General features: G+C 54.4%; 1 protein-coding gene across 6 annotated transcripts in view; it reads right to left on the bottom strand.

Moving 5' to 3' along the window:
* arhgap24 (Rho GTPase activating protein 24) overlaps positions 1 to 19,936 on the bottom strand; it is a 730,398-nt gene that overhangs the window by 110,705 nt on the left and 599,757 nt on the right. For all 6 annotated transcript variants that reach the window (XM_085963615.1, XM_085963657.1, XM_085963627.1 and 3 more), the window contains one exon: positions 2,822 to 2,944. In XM_085963615.1, coding sequence (XP_085819741.1) covers positions 2,822 to 2,944 — 123 coding nt within the window. The remainder of the gene's footprint in view (positions 1 to 2,821; positions 2,945 to 19,936) is intronic.

The following is a 19,936-nucleotide window of genomic DNA, read 5'->3' as shown; positions in this document are numbered from 1 at the left end:
GCATCCTGAAACCCATCGTACAGGGAACCCCCAGCTTCTGTCGCGACACTACAGACTTCTTACAGAAACTCAGCACCCACGGACCAGTTGAACCAGGAACACTCCTCGCCACGATGGACGTCTCAGCACTCTACACCAGTATCCCCCACGATGACGGCATCGCTGTGACAGCCTCAGTACTCAACACCAACAACAGCCAATCTCCAGACGCCATCCTACAACTCATCCGCTTCATCCTTGACCACAATGTCTTCATCTTCGACAACCAGTTCTTTACTCAAACACATGGAACAGCCATGGGGACCAAATTCACACCCCAATACGCCAACATCTTCAAGCACAAGTTCGAGGAAGACTTCTTCGCTGCACAGGACCTGCAACCAACGCTATACACCAGATACATCGACGACATTTCCTTCCTATGGACCCACAGCAAAGAATCACTGAAAAGACTACACGATGACATCAACAAGTTCCATCCCACCATCAAACTCACCATGGACTACTCCTCAGAATCGGTTTCATTCTTGGACACACGAATCTCCATTAAAGACGGACACCTCAGCACTTCACTCTACCGCAAGCCCACGGACAACCTCACGATGCTCCACTTCTCCAGCTTCCACCCTAACCACGTTAAAGAAGCCATCCCCTATGGACAAGCCCTGCAAATGCACAGGATCTGCTCAGACGAGGAGGAACGCGATGGACGCTGAAAGACGCCATCGTAAGAACGGGATATGATGCTCGACTCGTTGATCGACAGTTCCGACGGGCCACAGCGAAAAATCGCATAGACCTCCTCAGAAGACAAACATGGGACACAACCAACAGAGTACCCTTCGTCGTCCAGTACTTCCCCGGAGCAGAGAAACTACGCCATGTTCTCCGCAGCCTTCAACATGTCATCGACGACAACGAACACCTCGCTAAAGCCATCCCCACGCCTCCACTACTCGCCTTCAAACAGCCGCCTAACCTCAAACAGACCATCGTTCGCAGCAAATTACCCAGCTTTCAGGAGAACAGCGACCACGCCACCACACAACCCTGCCACAGCAACCTCTGCAAGACATGCCAGATCATCAACACAGATACCATCATCACACGTGAGGACACCACCCACCAGGTACATGGTACATACTCATGTGACTCGGCCAACGTTGTCTACCTCATACGTTGCAGGAAAGGATGCCCCGGAGCATGGTACATCGGCGAGACCATGCAGACACTGTGACAACGGATGAACGGACACCGCACAACAATCGCCAGGCAGGAGCGTTCCCTCCCAGCCGGGGAACACTTCAGCAGTCAAGGACATTCAGCCTCCGATCTTCGGGTAAGCATTCTCCAAGGCGGCCTTCGAGACACACGACAACGCAAAATCGTCGAGCAGAAACTGATAGCCAAGTTCCGCACTCATGAGGACGGCCTCAACCGGGATCTTGGGTTCATGTCACGCTACATGTAATCCCACCTGACGTAGAGTCATCCAGACTCGAGTCGTCGTTGGCTTGTTCTCTCTACACAGATGCGGCCGGACCTGCTGTGATTTCCAGCAAAGTTTTTTTTGGGTTTTTTCTGTTTTTCATACAGACCCCAGCATCTGCAACATTTGACCCCTTGTGACCCCACCTCATTGTTCTTTGATGTAATGTTTTCCTGACTGACCTGTTTGGACACCATTCACACCTTTGATTGCTGTGATTATCTCTCTGCCGAGGTGTGATAAAGGGCAGTTAGAAAGATCACCTGTAATCGTCTGGCAGTTTTCTCTGACTATATATGCTGTGCCTCTATGCTTCTCTTCACTTCACCTGACGAAGGAGCAGCGCTCCGAAAGCTTGTGATTTCAAATAAAGCTGTTGGACTATAACCTGGTGTTGTGTGACTTCCTACAATTGGCAGGATAGGCGCACCAATGTCGGTGTTCTTGCTCAGGCCAACATCCCCAGCATTGAAGGTTTGACCACGCTCGATCAGCTCCGATGGACGGGTCACATTGTCTGCATGCCCGATACGAGACTCCCAAAACTAGCGCTCTACTTGGAGCTCCGGCACGGCAAGAGAGCCCCAGGTGGGCAGAGGAAACACTTCAAGGACACCCTCAAAGCCTCCTTGAAAAAGTGTAACATCCCCACCGACACCTGGGAATCCCTGGCCCAAGACCATACAAAGTGGAGAAGCATCCGGGAAGGCGCCAAACACCTTGAGTCTCTTCACCGGGAGCAAGCGGAAGCTAAGCACAGGCAGCACAAGGAGCGCACGTCAATCAAAGCACCCCACCCACCCGCCCCTTCAACCACCGTCTGCCCCACCTGTGACAGAGACTGTAGGTCCCGCATTGGACTCATCAGTCACCTGAGAACTCATTTTTAATGTGGAAGCAAGTCATCCTCAGTTCCGAGGGACTGCCTAAGAAGAAGAAGAAGATGTGCTTACACATACATAATGGTACTCAATGTTTTGGAGGAAGCCAGATGCATATACACAGCCCATATTCACCATATAGACTTATGCCTAACTACTGGCACATCAACTGCGGAAACAAGTTGGAATATTATCAGTAGGTACAGTAGCTCCAATGTGCATCATACCAGTATGACTTGAAGTAACACAATCTTACTCCACTGGTGGGTTACTATGTTGGATGGGGCTCAGTGAAGTTGACACAAATGGAGTCCCTCTGGTCGGTGGCTCTAGACTAGGATTGTCAGTTCCCATTTACCCTACTGCGCTTGTAAAACTGGTAATACAAGGTTAAAAGACTTTGCCCTAAAATAAATATTTACATACAAGCAGTCGAAAACACTCCGCTTACCTCCACCAAAAGGAGCCCAGATCACTCTGCGGATAGTCTTCACCCAGTCTTCCATGTCATTCTGTGCGCTGGCCATGAGAAGGTATGTTTCATGATTGGCGGTCATCCGATCACGATCTCCACCTGAAAGGCACAATACAGGCAGTGACATTCCAAAGGAACCCATTCCAGTGATTTATTTGGTAATTCTCGACCCCAGTTTTGTTTTCTCATCTCTTTAGGTTTCTCTCTGCCATACATCAGTGCCTGAGTGACAGTGACAGGGTGAGTGAATCTTTTACCAGGCCCCTGCCAATGCCACAGCTGAATAGCCTGCTAATTAGTTCATAGAGAGACCCGGGACAACTCAACCCCTGCGATTACAGCTAAGATGGAGAATACATTGAGAACAGCTGGTAGAAGCACTTCTGCCACCGGCAGCTCTCTGACTCACATGCTGTGTCACCAGGACATCCTACCAACAATGGCGAACTGCATAAATATGTCCATGTCTGAGTTAAAAGTAAGGAGTATATATTTTGATCACAATTTTCTTTCCTCCTCTCTTGAAAGTCATGTCTCTTGCTGGGGTATGGCGCCCCAAACTCCAATACTTGAACCAAGTGATTATTCTTTCATTGTGACCCTAGACAGTAAGCTATTTGACTGTGAAGGCCAGCACAGTTGAATTCAATCCTCTTCTCACCTGATGTCTAGACACTCGCCCTTTCCAGCAGGGGTCACTGAAAAGCAATCAGAAACAGCTGGCTGATTTTTTTCCTCTCCCGAATAATGGAGCACTGACGCCATTTGCATTGCTCCCAATTACAGCCCAGCTGAGGAAGATGGATAATGTGGGGCCAGTGATTGAGTTAATTGTTTACATGTTTGACAGAAAACTATTGGGTGCTTGATCTGCGATGTTGTGAAGCATTGCCCATCTCCACCTTTATCTTTCTCCCTCTGCTGACAAATCATTCAGATCGCTGCAGCCTGCATTCTCACCTGGCCCAAATTCCCCTCATATTGTTCCTTTCCAAGTTCTATTGCCCCCACCCCCGCTATACTCCACAAAATCGACTTTCAGATTCTCGTCCTCACCTTAAATTTCCTCCATGACTTTACCTCTCCCCAACTCCATGATCTCCTTTACCCGTGTGTCCTGGTACACAACTTCTGCTCCTCCAACACCACAATATTTCTTGCTGCCTATTCCATCCACTCCACCATTGGCTACTCTTTCAGCCACTATTGGTCCCTGCCCCTGGAACTTCCTTCCTTAGTATCGCCCATCTTCTTTCTCTGCCTCCAGAAGCCTCGGAAAGACCCTTCTCTTCACCTGTGCTTCCATCCCCTCCAAAGCCTTGGTGTCATTTGTTGTTCACTGCCCAGTAAACTGCTCTGAGACATCCCATTGTATGTAAGGGATGTTACAGAGATGGTAGTTGCTGTTACTCTGGAAGTGACAAAAGTGGGTCTCATTGCCTCAGCCCTGTTTACAATCCAAACCCATAGAGATTGGGGGAGAAATTGGTTAGCGCCAGACTACAGGCCTGAAATAGTCGCAAAATATGGCGTCCGATGTATTTCAGGTGCTGTTTGGGCGTGGGACATCGCGCTGCTAAATTGCTCATTTTTGTCCCTGTTTTACGCCTGAAAAACAGATGAAATGGGGTCCAATATCTCTCCCATTGATCTTGACTTTGTGCGAGAGTGTAAACCGGGTGATAGCACGTCAAAAGCCCATTCTACATCTCTCCTGATTTTTATTTCCATTGAAGTCAATCTTTGATCAGTGAAGGTCAATCCCAACCGTTCTCCTTTTTATGAATCTTCCTGTTCTGCTGAGCTCTTGGAAACAGTTTACTTACAGTCAGTTTTTTTTTAACATTGAAAACAAGGTTGGCTTCTTGTCTACTAATAGAAACCTTTCATAGTCTGATTCAAAAAAACAGGAAAATGCATCCAAAATAAACTCAAGAATGATATAGAGAAAAATGTATCCAATGCAATTTACCACAAAATGACTGTTCTTTTATGTTTGACAAAATGACCCATGCAACTTGCCTTTGATGCCTAGTCAGAAGTAATTCTGGGCAGTACTTTCACTCAAACATCAGAAGATTTGATAGGTCTACTAAAGTCAATCATGAACATGCAGCATGCATGAAAGCTGAGGCCCCACTCAGAACGAGTAGAAGTCAAAAGGCAGGAGCACCGTCCCAATGGAATATAGTAACAGGGGACTTTCCAGCAGGGCAGGAGCAAATGGCACTCAATTTCCTGGTTCTCAAATGTTGCCAGCAGGACCAAGCGGAAAATTTACCCTGGTATATTTAAGCTGACTTCTACACTCAATCAGCACTAATGTAAAACATCAGACAAATTGTAAGCATGAGGCTTTCAGTCACAAGCTGTATGTCTGACGTATCAACTTGTACCAAACACAGCACCGCCGTTAAAAGGTGCAAATGCAGCAGATGGCCAAAAACATCAATGTCGCCTTTTACTTCTTATTCCATTTCTCTTTTACATTTACTCTCAACTCTCTTCAAAGCCCACCTGAGATTTGTGAATATTCTCTCCTGGAGATCGCTATAAAGGCAGGGCTATCCCAGCATTCATAGCGGCAGTGAAGAAGAATCGTGTTTCAGCCGCCGACAACCAATTATCAATATAAAAATGCATTGTGTGTGTGTGTGTATGTGGGAAGTGTACCTGAGTGTGTGCATACATGGGAATGTGTATCTATCTGTGTGAGTGTGTGTGCATATGTGGGATGTGTATCTGTGTGTGTGTGTGTTTGTATACATGGGATGTATACATAGGCTGAATAGAGCTTTCTTAGCGGGGTCTTTGAGTGCTCCAGCGTTGATTTTCCTGTGGCATTGTTTCTGTTGCCGCCGTTGTTTTGGGGCTACATTGATGGAGATGACAGAGCGGATTAGGCGGTGGTCTGTCCAGCAGTCGTCAGCTCCTGTCATGGTGCGGGTGATGCAGACATCCTTGCGGTCCCTCGCTCAGACGATGACATAGTCCAGCAGATGCCAATGCTTGGACTGAGGGTGCTGCCATGAAGCCTTGTACTTGTCTCTCTGACGGAACAAGGTGTTGGTTATGACAAGGCCATGTTCTAAGCATTTTGTCAGGAGGAGGGTACCATTGGAGTTGGCTTTCGCTACCCGCTCTCTGCCGATCACACCTCCCCAGAGGTCTGTGTCCTTTCCAACTCTGGCGTTAAAGTCGCCAAGGAGGATCAGCTTGTCGACCATTGGGACTCGGGACAGGGATTGTTCGAGGCTGGAGTAGAATTCCTCTTTGGTCTCGTCTGTGGCTTCCAGTGTTGGGGCGTACGCACTGATGACCGTAGCACACTGGTTCCGGGCTAAGGTTAGCTGAAGAGTCATGAGGCGCTCGTTTATACCACTAGGGGAGTCTCTGAGATGCCCAACTAGTTCATTTTTTATGGTGAAGCCTACCCCATGGAGGCAGCGTTCTTCTTCAGGTTTGCCTTTCCAGAAGAAGGTGTAACCACTGCCTTGTTCTTTGAGCTGGCCTTCCCCTGCTTGCCGGGTCTCGCTTAGGGTGGCAATGTCTATATCGAAACGTCTGAGCTCCTGGGCAACAATAGCAGTACGGCGTTCTGGTCTGTCACTATTGGGGTTGTCCATGAGGGTCCTGACGTTCCAGGTCCCGAACTTCATTTTAAAGGGTGGAAGATGCTTGTGCGTGAATTCTTTTAACATGGGGTGGCCATTGCACACCAGCTATCACATGGGCTTGACAGAGCAAGGTCTTGGTCCAATGGCAAGGGGATGCAAGACGATTGGAGACCAGGCTCTGCTACAACGGCCTAGCACACACACACAAACATACTCCTACTGTCCTCCTCCCTCCTTCCCACAGGTCCTCTCTGCCTGGGTTTCGTAGGATGCATTGTGGTCCTCCCGACCTCGCTGTTGGCCCGTGCTGCACCTTCCCTGGGCCCCGACCCCGATGCTGGTCCACGCTGCGCCACTCCTGGGCCTTGACCTCGCTGCTGGGCTCGTTCTCGCTCCTGGATTCCGGCCTTGGACCTGAATGATGTTGTCTCTCACAAGATCAAATCAGCACTGATACTCTCGCAATTCCTGGCCCCGAGCTCCTCCCACAATTCCTGGCCCCGAGCTCCTCACACGATTCCTGGCCCCGAGCTCCTCACACGATTCCTGGCCCCGAGCTCCTCACACGATTCCTGGCCCCGAGCTCCTCACACGATTCCTGGCCCAGAGCTCCTCTCACGATTCCTGGCCCCGAGCTCCTCACACGATTCCTGGCCCCGAGCTCCTCACACGGTTCCTGGCCCCGAGCTCCTCACACGATTCCTGGCCCCGAGCTCCTCACACAATTCCTGGCCCCAAGCTCCTCACACGATTCCTGGCCCCGAGCTCCTCACATGATTCCTGGCCCCAAGCTCCTCACACGATTCCTGGCCCCGAGCTCCTCACATGATTCCTGGCCCCGAGCTCCTCACACGATTCCTGGCCCCGAGCTCCTCACACGATTCCTGGCCCCGAGCTCCTCACATGATTCCTGGCCCCGAGCTCCTCACACGATTCCTGGCCCCGAGCTCCTCACACGATTCCTGGCCCCGAGCTCCTCACACGATTCCTGGCCCCAAGCTCCTCACATGATTCCTGGCCCCGAGCTCCTCACACGGTTCCTGGCCCCGAGCTCCTCACACGATTCCTGGCCCCGAGCTCCTCACACGGTTCCTGGCCCCGAGCTCCTCACACGATTCCTGGCCCCGAGCTCCTCACACGATTCCTGGCCCCGAGCTCCTCACATGATTCCTGGCCCCGAGCTCCTCACACGATTCCTGGCCCCGAGCTCCTCACACGGTTCCTGGCCCCGAGCTCCTCACACGATTCCTGGCCCCGAGCTCCTCACACGATTCCTGGCCCCGAGCTCCTCAAACGATTCCTGGCCCCGAGCTCCTCACATGATTCCTGGCCCCGAGCTCCTCACACGATTCCTGGCCCCAAGCTCCTCACACGATTCCTGGCCCCGAGCTCCTCACACGATTCCTGGCCCCGAGCTCCTCACACGATTCCTGGCCCCGAGCTCCTCACACGGTTCCTGGCCCCGAGCTCCTCACACGGTTCCTGGCCCCGAGCTCCTCACACGATTCCTGGCCCCGAGCTCCTCACACGATTCCTGGCCCCGAGCTCCTCACACGATTCCTGGCCCCGAGCTCCTCACACGATTCCTGGCCCCGAGCTCCTCACATGATTCCTGGCCCCGAGCTCCTCACACGATTCCTGGCCCCGAGCTCCTCACACGATTCCTGGCCCCGAGCTCCTCACATGATTCCTGGCCCCGAGCTCCTCACACGATTCCTGGCCCCGAGCTCCTCAAACGATTCCTGGCCCCGAGCTCCTCACACGATTCCTGGCCCCGAGCTCCTCACACGATTCCTGGCCCCGAGCTCCTCCCATGATTCCTGGCCCCGAGCTCCTCACACGATTCCTGGCCCCGAGCTCCTCACACGATTCCTGGCCCCGAGCTCCTCACACGATTCCTGGCCCCGAGCTCCTCACACGATTCCTGGCCCCAAGCTCCTCACACGATTCCTGGCCCCGAGCTCCTCCCATGATTCCTGGCCCCGAGCTCCTCACACGGTTCCTGGCCCCGAGCTCCTCACACGATTCCTGGCCCCGAGCTCCTCACACGATTCCTGGCCCCGAGCTCCTCACACGATTCCTGGCCCCGAGCTCCTCACACGATTCCTGGCCCCGAGCTCCTCACACGATTCCTGGCCCCGAGCTCCTCACACGATTCCTGGCCCCGAGCTCCTCACACGATTCCTGGCCCCGAGCTCCTCACACGATTCCTGGCCCCGAGCTCCTCACACGATTCCTGGCCCCGAGCTCCTCACACGATTCCTGGCCCCGAGCTCCTCACACGATTCCTGGCCCCGAGCTCCTCACACGATTCCTGGCCCCGAGCTCCTCACATGATTCCTGGCCCCGAGCTCCTCACACGATTCCTGGCCCCGAGCTCCTCACACGATTCCTGGCCCCGAGCTCCTCACACAATTCCTGGCCCCGAGCTCCTCACACGATTCCTGGCCCCGAGCTCCTCACACGATTCCTGGCCCCGAGCTCCTCACACGATTCCTGGCCCCGAGCTCCTCACACGATTCCTGGCCCCGAGCTCCTCACACGATTCCTGGCCCCGAGCTCCTCCCATGATTCCTGGCCCCGAGCTCCTCACACGATTCCTGGCCCCAAGCTCCTCACACGGTTCCTGGCCCCGAGCTCCTCACACGATTCCTGGCCCCGAGCTCCTCACACGATTCCTGGCCCCGAGCTCCTCAAACGATTCCTGGCCCCGAGCTCCTCACACGATTCCTGGCCCCGAGCTCCTCACACGATTCCTGGCCCCGAGCTCCTCACACGATTCCTGGCCCCGAGCTCCTCACACGATTCCTGGCCCCGAGCTCCTCACGATTCCTGGCCCCGAGCTCCTCACACGATTCCTGGCCCCGAGCTCCTCAAACGATTCCTGGCCCCGAGCTCCTCACACGGTTCCTGGCCCCGAGCTCCTCACACGGTTCCTGGCCCCGAGCTCCTCACACGGTTCCTGGCCCCAAGCTCCTCACACGATTCCTGGCCCCGAGCTCCTCAAACGATTCCTGGCCCCGAGCTCCTCACACGATTCCTGGCCCCGAGCTCGCCTTGCGATTCCTGGCCCCGAGCTCCTCACACGATTCCTGGCCCCGAGCTCCTCACACGATTCCTGGCCCCGAGCTCCTCACACGATTCCTGGCCCCGAGCTCCTCACACGATTCCTGGCCCCGAGCTCCTCACACGATTCCTGGCCCCAAGCTCCTCACACGATTCCTGGCCCCGAGCTCCTCACACGATTCCTGGCCCCGAGCTCCTCACACGATTCCTGGCCCCGAGCTCCTCACACGATTCCTGGCCCCGAGCTCCTCACACGATTCCTGGCCCCGAGCTCCTCACACGATTCCTGGCCCCGAGCTCCTCACACGATTCCTGGCCCCGAGCTCCTCACACGATTCCTGGCCCCGAGCTCCTCACACGATTCCTGGCCCCGAGCTCCTCACACGATTCCTGGCCCCGAGCTCCTCACACGATTCCTGGCCCCGAGCTCCTCACACGATTCCTGGCCCCGAGCTCCTCACTTGATTCCTGGCCCCGAGCTCCTCACACGATTCCTGGCCCCGAGCTCCTCACACGATTCCTGGCCCCGAGCTCCTCACACGATTCCTGGCCCCGAGCTCCTCACACGATTCCTGGCCCCGAGCTCCTCACATGATTCCTGGCCCCGAGCTCCTCACTTGATTCCTGGCCCCGAGCTCCTCACACGGTTCCTGGCCCCAAGCTCCTCACACGATTCCTGGCCCCGAGCTCCTCACACGATTCCTGGCCCCGAGCTCCTCACACGATTCCTGGCCCCAAGCTCCTCACACGATTCCTGGCCCCAAGCTCCTCACACGATTCCTGGCCCCGAGCTCCTCACACGGTTCCTGGCCCCAAGCTCCTCACACGGTTCCTGGCCCCGAGCTCCTCACACGATTCCTGGCCCCGAGCTCCTCACACGATTCCTGGCCCCGAGCTCCTCACACGATTCCTGGCCCCGAGCTCCTCACACGGTTCCTGGCCCCAAGCTCCTCACACGATTCCTGGCCCCGAGCTCCTCACACGATTCCTGGCCCCGAGCTCCTCACACGATTCCTGGCCCCGAGCTCCTCACACGATTCCTGGCCCCGAGCTCCTCACACGATTCCTGGCCCCGAGCTCCTCACACAATTCCTGGCCCCGAGCTCCTCACACGATTCCTGGCCCCGAGCTCCTCACACGATTCCTGGCCCCGAGCTCCTCACACGATTCCTGGCCCCGAGCTCCTCACACGATTCCTGGCCCCGAGCTCCTCACACGATTCCTGGCCCCGAGCTCCTCACACGATTCCTGGCCCCGAGCTCCTCACACGATTCCTGGCCCCGAGCTCCTCACACGATTCCTGGCCCCGAGCTCCTCACACGATTCCTGGCCCCGAGCTCCTCACACGATTCCTGGCCCCGAGCTCCTCACACGATTCCTGGCCCCGAGCTCCTCACACGGTTCCTGGCCCCGAGCTCCTCACATGATTCCTGGCCCCGAGCTCGCCTTGCAATTCCTGGCCCCGAGCTCCTCACACGATTCCTGGCCCCGAGCTCCTCAAACGATTCCTGGCCCCGAGCTCCTCACACGATTCCTGGCCCCGAGCTCCTCACACGATTCCTGGCCCCGAGCTCCTCACATGATTCCTGGCCCCGAGCTCCTCACACGATTCCTGGCCCCGAGCTCCTCACACGGTTCCTGGCCCCGAGCTCCTCACACGATTCCTGGCCCCGAGCTCCTCACACGATTCCTGGCCCCGAGCTCCTCACACAATTCCTGGCCCCGAGCTCCTCACACGATTCCTGGCCCCGAGCTCCTCACACGATTCCTGGCCCCAAGCTCCTCACACGATTCCTGGCCCCGAGCTCCTCACACGATTCCTGGCCCCAAGCTCCTCACACGATTCCTGGCCCCGAGCTCCTCACACGGTTCCTGGCCCCGAGCTCCTCACACAATTCCTGGCCCCGAGCTCCTCACACGATTCCTGGCCCCGAGCTCCTCACACGATTCCTGGCCCCGAGCTCCTCAAACGATTCCTGGCCCCGAGCTCCTCACACGATTCCTGGCCCCGAGCTCCTCACACGGTTCCTGGCCCCGAGCTCCTCACACAATTCCTGGCCCCAAGCTCCTCACACGATTCCTGGCCCCGAGCTCCTCAAACAATTCCTGGCCCCGAGCTCCTCACACGATTCCTGGCCCCGAGCTCCTCACACGATTCCTGGCCCCGAGCTCCTCACACGATTCCTGGCCCCGAGCTCCTCACACGGTTCCTGGCCCCGAGCTCCTCACATGGTTCCTGGCCCCGAGCTCCTCACACGGTTCCTGGCCCCGAGCTCCTCACACAATTCCTGGCCCCGAGCTCGCCTTGCGATTCCTGGCCCCGAGCTCCTCACATGATTCCTGGCCCCGAGCTCCTCACACGGTTCCTGGCCCCGAGCTCCTCACACGATTCCTGGCCCCGAGCTCGCCTTGCGATTCCTGGCCCACTAAGGGTGTAAGGCTCGCAAAATTACACAAATTCCCCCAAAGTAAGAAAGAAGAGATATTGGACTGTTCGAAATAATATTGGGCCAAAGGGGACTTAAAATCAAAGCCCCAGGAAGATTTGGCTAGTTTAAAAGGCATGTTCAGGCCTGTGGAAAAAGCTGCCACGAAAGGAATGGATGGGACAGACAGTTTGAGTATTGGAAAGGCCAGATGTTCTGAGCCATCCCAGCCATTCTACATAAAGACAATAAGCCCATGGAAAAGACTGTTCCTGCCGAAACTCACAGGGCCACCAAGGACATGAATAATACAATACATGCCAACAGTCAACAAAAGAGAATCTGGCCCTAGCAGGAAAAGACAATCAAACAACAGTTTAAGAACATAAGAACATAAGAAGCAGGAGCAGGGGTAGGCCATACAGCCCCTCGGGCCTGCTCTGCCATTCAATAGGATCATGGCTGATCCGAACCTAGACTCGCGTCCACTTCCCTGCCCTCTCCCCGTAACCCTTAATTCCCTTATCAGCTAGGAAACTGTCTATCTCCATTTTAAATGTATTTAATGTCGCAGCTTCCACAGCTCTCTGAGGTAGCAAATTCCATAGATTTACTACCCTCTGAGTGAAGAAGTTTCTCCTCATCTCATTTTAAAACAGCAGCCCCTTATTCTAAGATTATGCCCCCTAGTTCTAGTCTCACCCATCAGTGGAAACATCCTACCCGCATCCACTCGATCAAGCCCCCTCACAATCTTATATGTTTCGATCTCAAGATCGCCTCTCATTCTTCTGAATTCCAATGAGTAGAGGCCCAACCTACTCAACCTTTCCTCATACGTCAACCCCCTCATCTCCGGAATCAACCGAGTGAACCTTCTCTGAACTGCCCCGAGAGCAAGTATATCTTTTCTAAAAAATGGAAACCAAAACTGTACGCAGTATTCCAGGAGTGGCCTCACCAGTACCCTGTTTAACTGAAGCAAGACATCCCTGCTTTTATACTCCATCCCCCTTGCAATAAAAGCCAAGATTCCATTGTTTAAAACCACTCAGAAAGATTTCCAAAACACTTTACACATTTTAAAATGATTTCAAGGCAATCCCGAAACCAGTTAAAAGCCAATTAAAAATTGATGGGACCATCCCCGAAACTCGATGAGAATTTAAACATATTAAAAATAACGAGCCCGCCAAAATTAACAAAGGACCAGAGATTTGGCGCTTGTGGTAAACCACTTTTATCGTTACACTATAGTTATCACTGTTGTATTGTTATCACTGTTGTATCACGATACGAGGTCGCCTCTTGTCGTGCTGTTATACCTGGGCTGACCACCTCCGACTCCGCCCATGGCTCCACCTACCTGCCCAGGTATAAAGGTAGTCGACTGGCTGGTATTCCTCCTTGTTGGACCCGATCACCCACGAGGGTGGGCTCTGTTATTTAGTCAATAAAAACCTTTAGTTACGTTCCTAACTCGTCGCTTTTTATTGGACGAATTGATAGGTATATCAATTTTATTGGCTAAATTTTAAAGATGTCTACTACTGGCCAGCCAGAAGCCCTCCCAGAAGCACAGCCACAGCAGCATTCAGACACCGGGCTACACCAGCCGGCTTGGCTGCAAGCCCTCAAACCACCGTACCTGGATCTAAACCCACAGGCAGCAAACTCAGCCCTCAACTTCAAACACTGGCTGGACTGCTTCGAATCCTACCTGGAAGAATCCGGCGTCCCTCAGAGATCCAAACTAAGAGTTCTGAACGCCCAAGCGAGCCCGAGAGTATACGCACTCATCCAGGACACGACTACATACGAGGCCGCTATCAACCTACTGAAACAGCAGTACCGGAGCCCGGTAAATTACATGTACACCAGGCACCTCCTAAGATCCCGCCCGCAACAGCCAGGAGAGTCTGTAGCTGAATTTTTACGGGCGCTAAGAGCACTCGGCAGGAACTGTGACTTTAAAGCGGTGACGGCTGTTGAAAATACGGAAGATAATATCCGCGATGCCTTTGTGAAAGGCCTACGGTCCGACTACTCACGGCAAAGACTGCTTGAAGCTAAAGACCTCGACCTGGACAAAGCTGAAGCCCTCGCTCTCTCCCTGGAGGTGGCCCATCAGGACCAGGAGGCGTTTTCCAGGTACTGCTCGCGGCCCTGGGACTCGGGCCCGACCCCTACCGCAATACCCTTTGCAGCGCCACCCCCGGGACCTACCTCAGCGTCGGCGTCCCGGACCCGACCGGGCCCGCCAACCCCGGTACCGGCTCCGACATCGGGCACCTGCGATCGGGCCGCCGGCTGCTTCTTTTGCGGCCAGGAGAAGCACCCGAGGTCGCGCTGCCCAGCCAGGAACTCTACCTGCGCAACCTGCAGGAAGAAAGGCCACTTCTCTAAGGCCTGCAGGAGCAGATCTTCAGAGGCCAGCAGTGCCTCATGCGAACTGTGGGGGCGGCCATCTTCTTTCACGGCAACTGAGGCCAGCATCCCCACACGTGAGTCATGGGGCGGCCATCTTTGATCAAGGCAACCGACCCCAATAGTGCCTCATGTGAGTTATGGGGGCAGCCATCTTCTCCGCCATTTTGTCCTACCTCGTGGGGGACGCCATTTTACCCACCACGCCCGACTGCCACCGGGCCCCCGGACCCGACGACCGCCTCGCCCGCAGACGACAACGACTCGCTTACCTACACACTAGCCTCCGTCACTCTGGATCAAGCCCGCCCACACCACCTGTCCAAGTCGATGATGGACATCAAAGTAAACGGCCACGCCACGACCTGCCTGTTCGACAGCGGAAGCACGGAGAGCTTCATCCACCCAGACACGGTGAGCCACTACTCCCTCCCTGTCCTGCCAACGCGCAACCGAATCTCGATGGCATCGAGGTCCCACGCCACGGACATTAGCGGCTACTGTGCTGTGACCTTGTCGGTTAAGGGTACAGAGTATAAAAATTTTAAACTCCTCGTCCTCCCCCAGCTCTGCGCTGCCGTCCTACTGGGGCTGGACTTCCAATCCCACCTCCAAAGTGTAACCCTAGCATACGGTGGACCCCTCCCCCCACTCACAGTCGACAACCAGCGAAGGTTAAACCGCCCACCGCGTAACACCTGCAGCCTATCCACCCTCAAGGTGCCGCCACCTTCCCTGTTCGCTAACCTCACCCCCGACTGCAAACCCGTCGCTACCAAGAGCAGGCGGTACAGCGCTGGGGACAGAGCTTTCATTAGCTCTGAGGTGCAGCGTCTCCTGAAGGAGGGCATCATCGAGGGGAGCAACAGCCCCTGGCGTGCCCAGGTCGTGGTCGTTAAGACCGGCGATAAAAATCGCCTGGTCATCGACTACAGCCAGACCATAAACAGATACACCCAGCTGGACGCATACCCCCTTCCCCGCATATCTGACATGGTCAATCAGATTGCACAATACCGCGTATTCTCGACCATCGACCTTAAGTCGGCCTACCACCAACTCCCTATCCACCCCGAGGACCGCCAGTACACCGCCTTCGAGGCGAATGGGCGCCTATACCACTTCCTTAGGGTCCCGTTCGGTGTCACCAACGGGGTCTCGGTCTTCCAAAGGGAGATGGACCGGATGGTTGACCAGAACGGACTGCAGGCCACATTCCCCTACCTAGATAACGTCACCATCTGCGGCCGCGACCGGCAGGACCACGACGTGAATCTGGAGAAATTCCTCCGTACAGCCCAACGGCTGAACCTCACCTACAATAAGGAGAAATGTGTGTTTAACACCTCGCGCCTTGCCATCCTTGGCTGTGTAGTAGAGAACGGACTCATCGGCCCCGACCCCGAAAGAATGCGCCCCCTCATGGAGCTACCCCTCCCCCACTGCCCTAAGGCACTTAAGAGAACCCTGGGGCTCTTCGCCTACTATGCCCAATGGGTGCCCAATTATGCGGACAAAGCCAGACCCCTCATGAAGTCCACATCCTTCCCCCTTACGGAGGAAGCGTGCGCAGCCTTCTCCCTCATTAAGGGAGACATTGCCAAGGCCACTATGCACGCAGTGGATGAGTCCATCCCCTTCCAAGTCGAGAGCGATGCATCCGACTTCGCCCTAGCCGCCACCCTTAACCAGGAGGGGAGACCGGTGGCCTTCTTCTCAAGGACCCTACAGGGCCCTGAGATCCGACACTCGTCGGTCGAGAAGGAGGCCCAGGCGATTGTGGAGGCGGTACGACGCTGGAGGCACTACCTGGCAGGCAAACGATTTACCCTCCTTACCGACCAACGTTCGGTCGCTTTTATGTTTAATAACAAGCTGAGGGGCAAAATCAAGAATGACAAGATCTTGAGGTGGAGAATCGAGCTCTCCACCTACGATTATGATATCTTGTACCGGCCAGGTAAGCTGAACGAACCCCCCGATGCTCTGTCACGAATTACATGCGCCAGCGCGCAAAGTGATAGACTTCAGACCCTCCACAACGACCTCTGCCACCCCGGGGTCACCAGACTTTACCACTTCATTAAGGCCCGCAACCTGCCCTACTCCATCGAGGAGGTCAGGACCATAACCAGGAACTGCCAGACCTGTGCCGAGTGCAAACCGCACTTCTTTAGGCCGGACAGAGCAAGCCTGATCAAGGCCACCCGCCCCTTCGAGCGCCTGAGCATCGACTTTAAGGGGCCCCTCCCGTCCTCTGACCGTAATGTGTACTTCCTCAACATTGTTGATGAGTACTCCCGTTTCCCCTTTGCCTTCCCCTGCCCAGACATGACCAGTACCACGGTCATTAAATGCCTGAACGACCTCTTCGCCTTGTTCGGGTTCCCAAACTATATACATAGTGACCGGGGCTCCTCTTTCATGAGCGAGGAACTCCGTCAGTTCCTACTAGCGAGAGGTATTGCAGCAAGTAGGACCACCAGCTACAGCCCCCGAGGGAACGGCCAGGTGGAAAGAGAGAACGCGACGGTATGGAAGGCCGTCCTCTTAGCCTTAAAGTCTAAGGGCCTCCCAACCTCCCGCTGGCAGGAAGTCCTCCCGACAGCGCTGCACTCCATCCGGTCACTACTTTGCACTGCCGTTAACGCCACCCCCCATGAACGAATGTTTGTTTTCCCCAGGAAGTCGACTACGGGAACCACTCTACCAACCTGGCTGACCTCTCCGGGGCCCGTCTTGCTGCGAAAGCACGTGAGGGCCCATAAAACAGACCCCCTAGTCGAGAGGGTGAACCTCCTGCACGCCAACCCCCAGTACGCCTACGTGGCTTACCCAGACGGGCGGGAGGACACTGTCTCCTTACGAGACCTCGCACCCTCGGGCACTCCGGAGACACCACCTTTACCCCCCCCCACCACCCCCCCCAATTCCAGCCCAGGTAGACGGCATGCCGGAACCCCACGAGCCTTCGCCGACCACGCAGACACCAGCACTAACACCGGATAATGCAGCACCGCCGCTGCGACGATCGGAGAGGCTTACGAGGCCTCCGGACAGACTGACATACCAGAACTGGTAGTACACTTCACCCCGCCGGACTCAAATCTAAACAAGGGGTGAATGTGGTAAACCACTTTTATCGTTACACTATAGTTATCACTGTTGTATTGTTATCACCGTTATCACTGTTGTATCACGATACGAGGTCGCCTCTTGTCGCGCTGTTATACCTGGGCTGACCACCTCCGACTCCGCCCATGGCTCCACCTACCTGCCCAGGTATAAAGGTAGTCGACTGGCTGGTATTCCTCCTTGTTGGACCCGATCACCCACGAGGGTGGGCTCTGTTATTTAGTCAATAAAAACCTTTAGTTACGTTCCTAACTCGTCGCCTTTTATTGGACGAATTGATAGGTATATCAGCGCTCAGATAAGCCAGGCCTCAAAACAGTATAATTGAGGCCTGCTAGTACGGCTCAGTACAGCACAGTACAGTCACAGTTGAGGACACAGCCTCAGAAGGTTCAAGTTCAGTACAGGAGAGAGAAAGTACAGTTCAGAAAAGATATCATCACCATGCTTAGTCAGAGGATCGGAGACTTGAGGAAAGAAGAACGAAACGGAAGAAAAAGGAAATCGCGGCAACCAAAGGCCTCAAGAAACCAACAACGAACAATATTACCACCAACCAGGTAATATTGGGCCACCGCGACCAACAAGAAACCAACCACCGAGAAGTCGAAAATCCACAAACTTGTTTCCACTCTACAAGCTAGTCTGATTTACCCCTGGGTAAGATTTGACATAAAAGACCCTAAAAACTATACCTAACCAAAGGAAATTGGGTACTCACCCGATAAATCCAACTACGCATCTAACCGCATCAGCGGACAGGCGAAGACTGAAAACCCAACGCAGGTGCAGTCTTCCACCACGTCCGGGGTACGGCAGGCCCCAGCCGCCACAACTAAAGAGAACCCCGAAATCGCGAACCTCTACAATCTGTCAAGAAAGTCGTTTGCTGAGTATCTCCTGGTCCTCTGGAATTCAACCTAGTTAGAATAGTGGGGTTGGGAGGGTAAGGTATTTTTGTCCATTGTAATTCTCCCTCGCATATTCCGAAGTGTTCCCCCCTTTTAGAGTATAAGATTTTATTGTATTGTATATTTTCCTGTCTCAAAAATAAAATCTCAATTCTTTTGACCAACTCAGGTGTCTGTTGCAATTTCATTACAACCCCCAAATAAGTTCAAAGTCTAGAACCAAGGGAGTGGGAGCGATTCGAACCACTCAGGCAGTCAGAGGCAAAGCTGGCCACACACACCACCCCTTACAAGGGGCACAATGGACATGATCTTCACCACGCGCCACTTACAAGAGAAATACAGGGAACAGTACCAACCGCTGTACATGGCCTTCTTTGACCTCACAAACGCCTTCAACACTGTCAACCATGAGGGATTATGGAGTGTCCTCAAATTCGGCTGCCCTCAAAAGTTTGTCACCATCCTCCACCTACTTCATGACAACATGCAAGCCGTGATCCTGACCAATGGTTCCACCACAGATTCACGTACGGACTGGGGTCAAGCAGAACTGTATCATCGCACCAATGCTCTTCTCGATCTTCCTTGCAGCAATGCTCCATCTCACCCTCAGTAAGCTCCCCGCTGGAGTGGAGCTAATTTACAGAACAAACGGGAAACTGTTTAACCTCCGTCGCCTCCAGCCCAGATCCAAGGTCATCCCATCCTCTGTCGTTGAATTACAGTATGCAGACGATGCTTGCGTCTGCGCACACTCGGAGGTTGAACTCCAAACCATCATCAACACCTTCACCGAAGCGTATGAGAGTATGGGCCTTACACTAAACATCCGTAAGACAAAGGTCCTCTACCAACCTGCCCCCGGCACACAGTACTGCCCCCCCCGATTATCAAAATCCATGACGAGGTCTTGGACAACATGGACCACTTTCCATACCTCGGGAGCCTACTGTCAACAAGGGCAGACGTCGATGACGAAGTCCAACACCGCCTTCAGTGTGCCACTGCAGCCTTCGGTCGCCTGAGGAAGAAAGTGTTTGAAGACCAGGACCTCAAACCCGGCACCAAACTCATGGTCTACAGAGCAGTAGTGATACCCGCCCTCCTGTATGCTTCAGAGACATGGAACATGTACAGCAGGCACCTCAAAACACTGGAGAGGTACCATCAACGCTGCCTCTGTAAGATCCTGCCAATCCATTGGCAGGATAGGTGCACTAACGTCAGTGTTCTCGCTCAGGCCAACATCCCCAGCATTGAAGCTTGATCAGCTCCGATGGACGGGCTACATCGTCCGCATGCCCGATATGAGACTCCCAAAACAAGCGCTGTACTTGGAGCTCTGACGTGGCAAGAGAGCCCCAGGTGGGCAGAGGAAACGCTTCAAGGACTCCCTCAAAGCCTCCTTGAAAAAGTGCAACATCCCCACCGACACCTGGGAATCCCTGGCCCAAAACCGCATAAAGTGGAGGAGAAGCATCTGGAAAGGCGCCGAACACCTCGAGT

The sequence above is a fragment of the Somniosus microcephalus genome, chromosome 2 (assembly GCF_052327205.1).
Source record: "Somniosus microcephalus isolate GS21.2 chromosome 2, FLI_Smic_1.0, whole genome shotgun sequence".
Classification (NCBI taxonomy): Eukaryota; Metazoa; Chordata; class Chondrichthyes; order Squaliformes; family Somniosidae; genus Somniosus; species Somniosus microcephalus.
The sequence above is the reverse complement of the archived record's forward strand: the minus strand, read 5'-3'. Positions and strand labels throughout refer to the sequence as shown.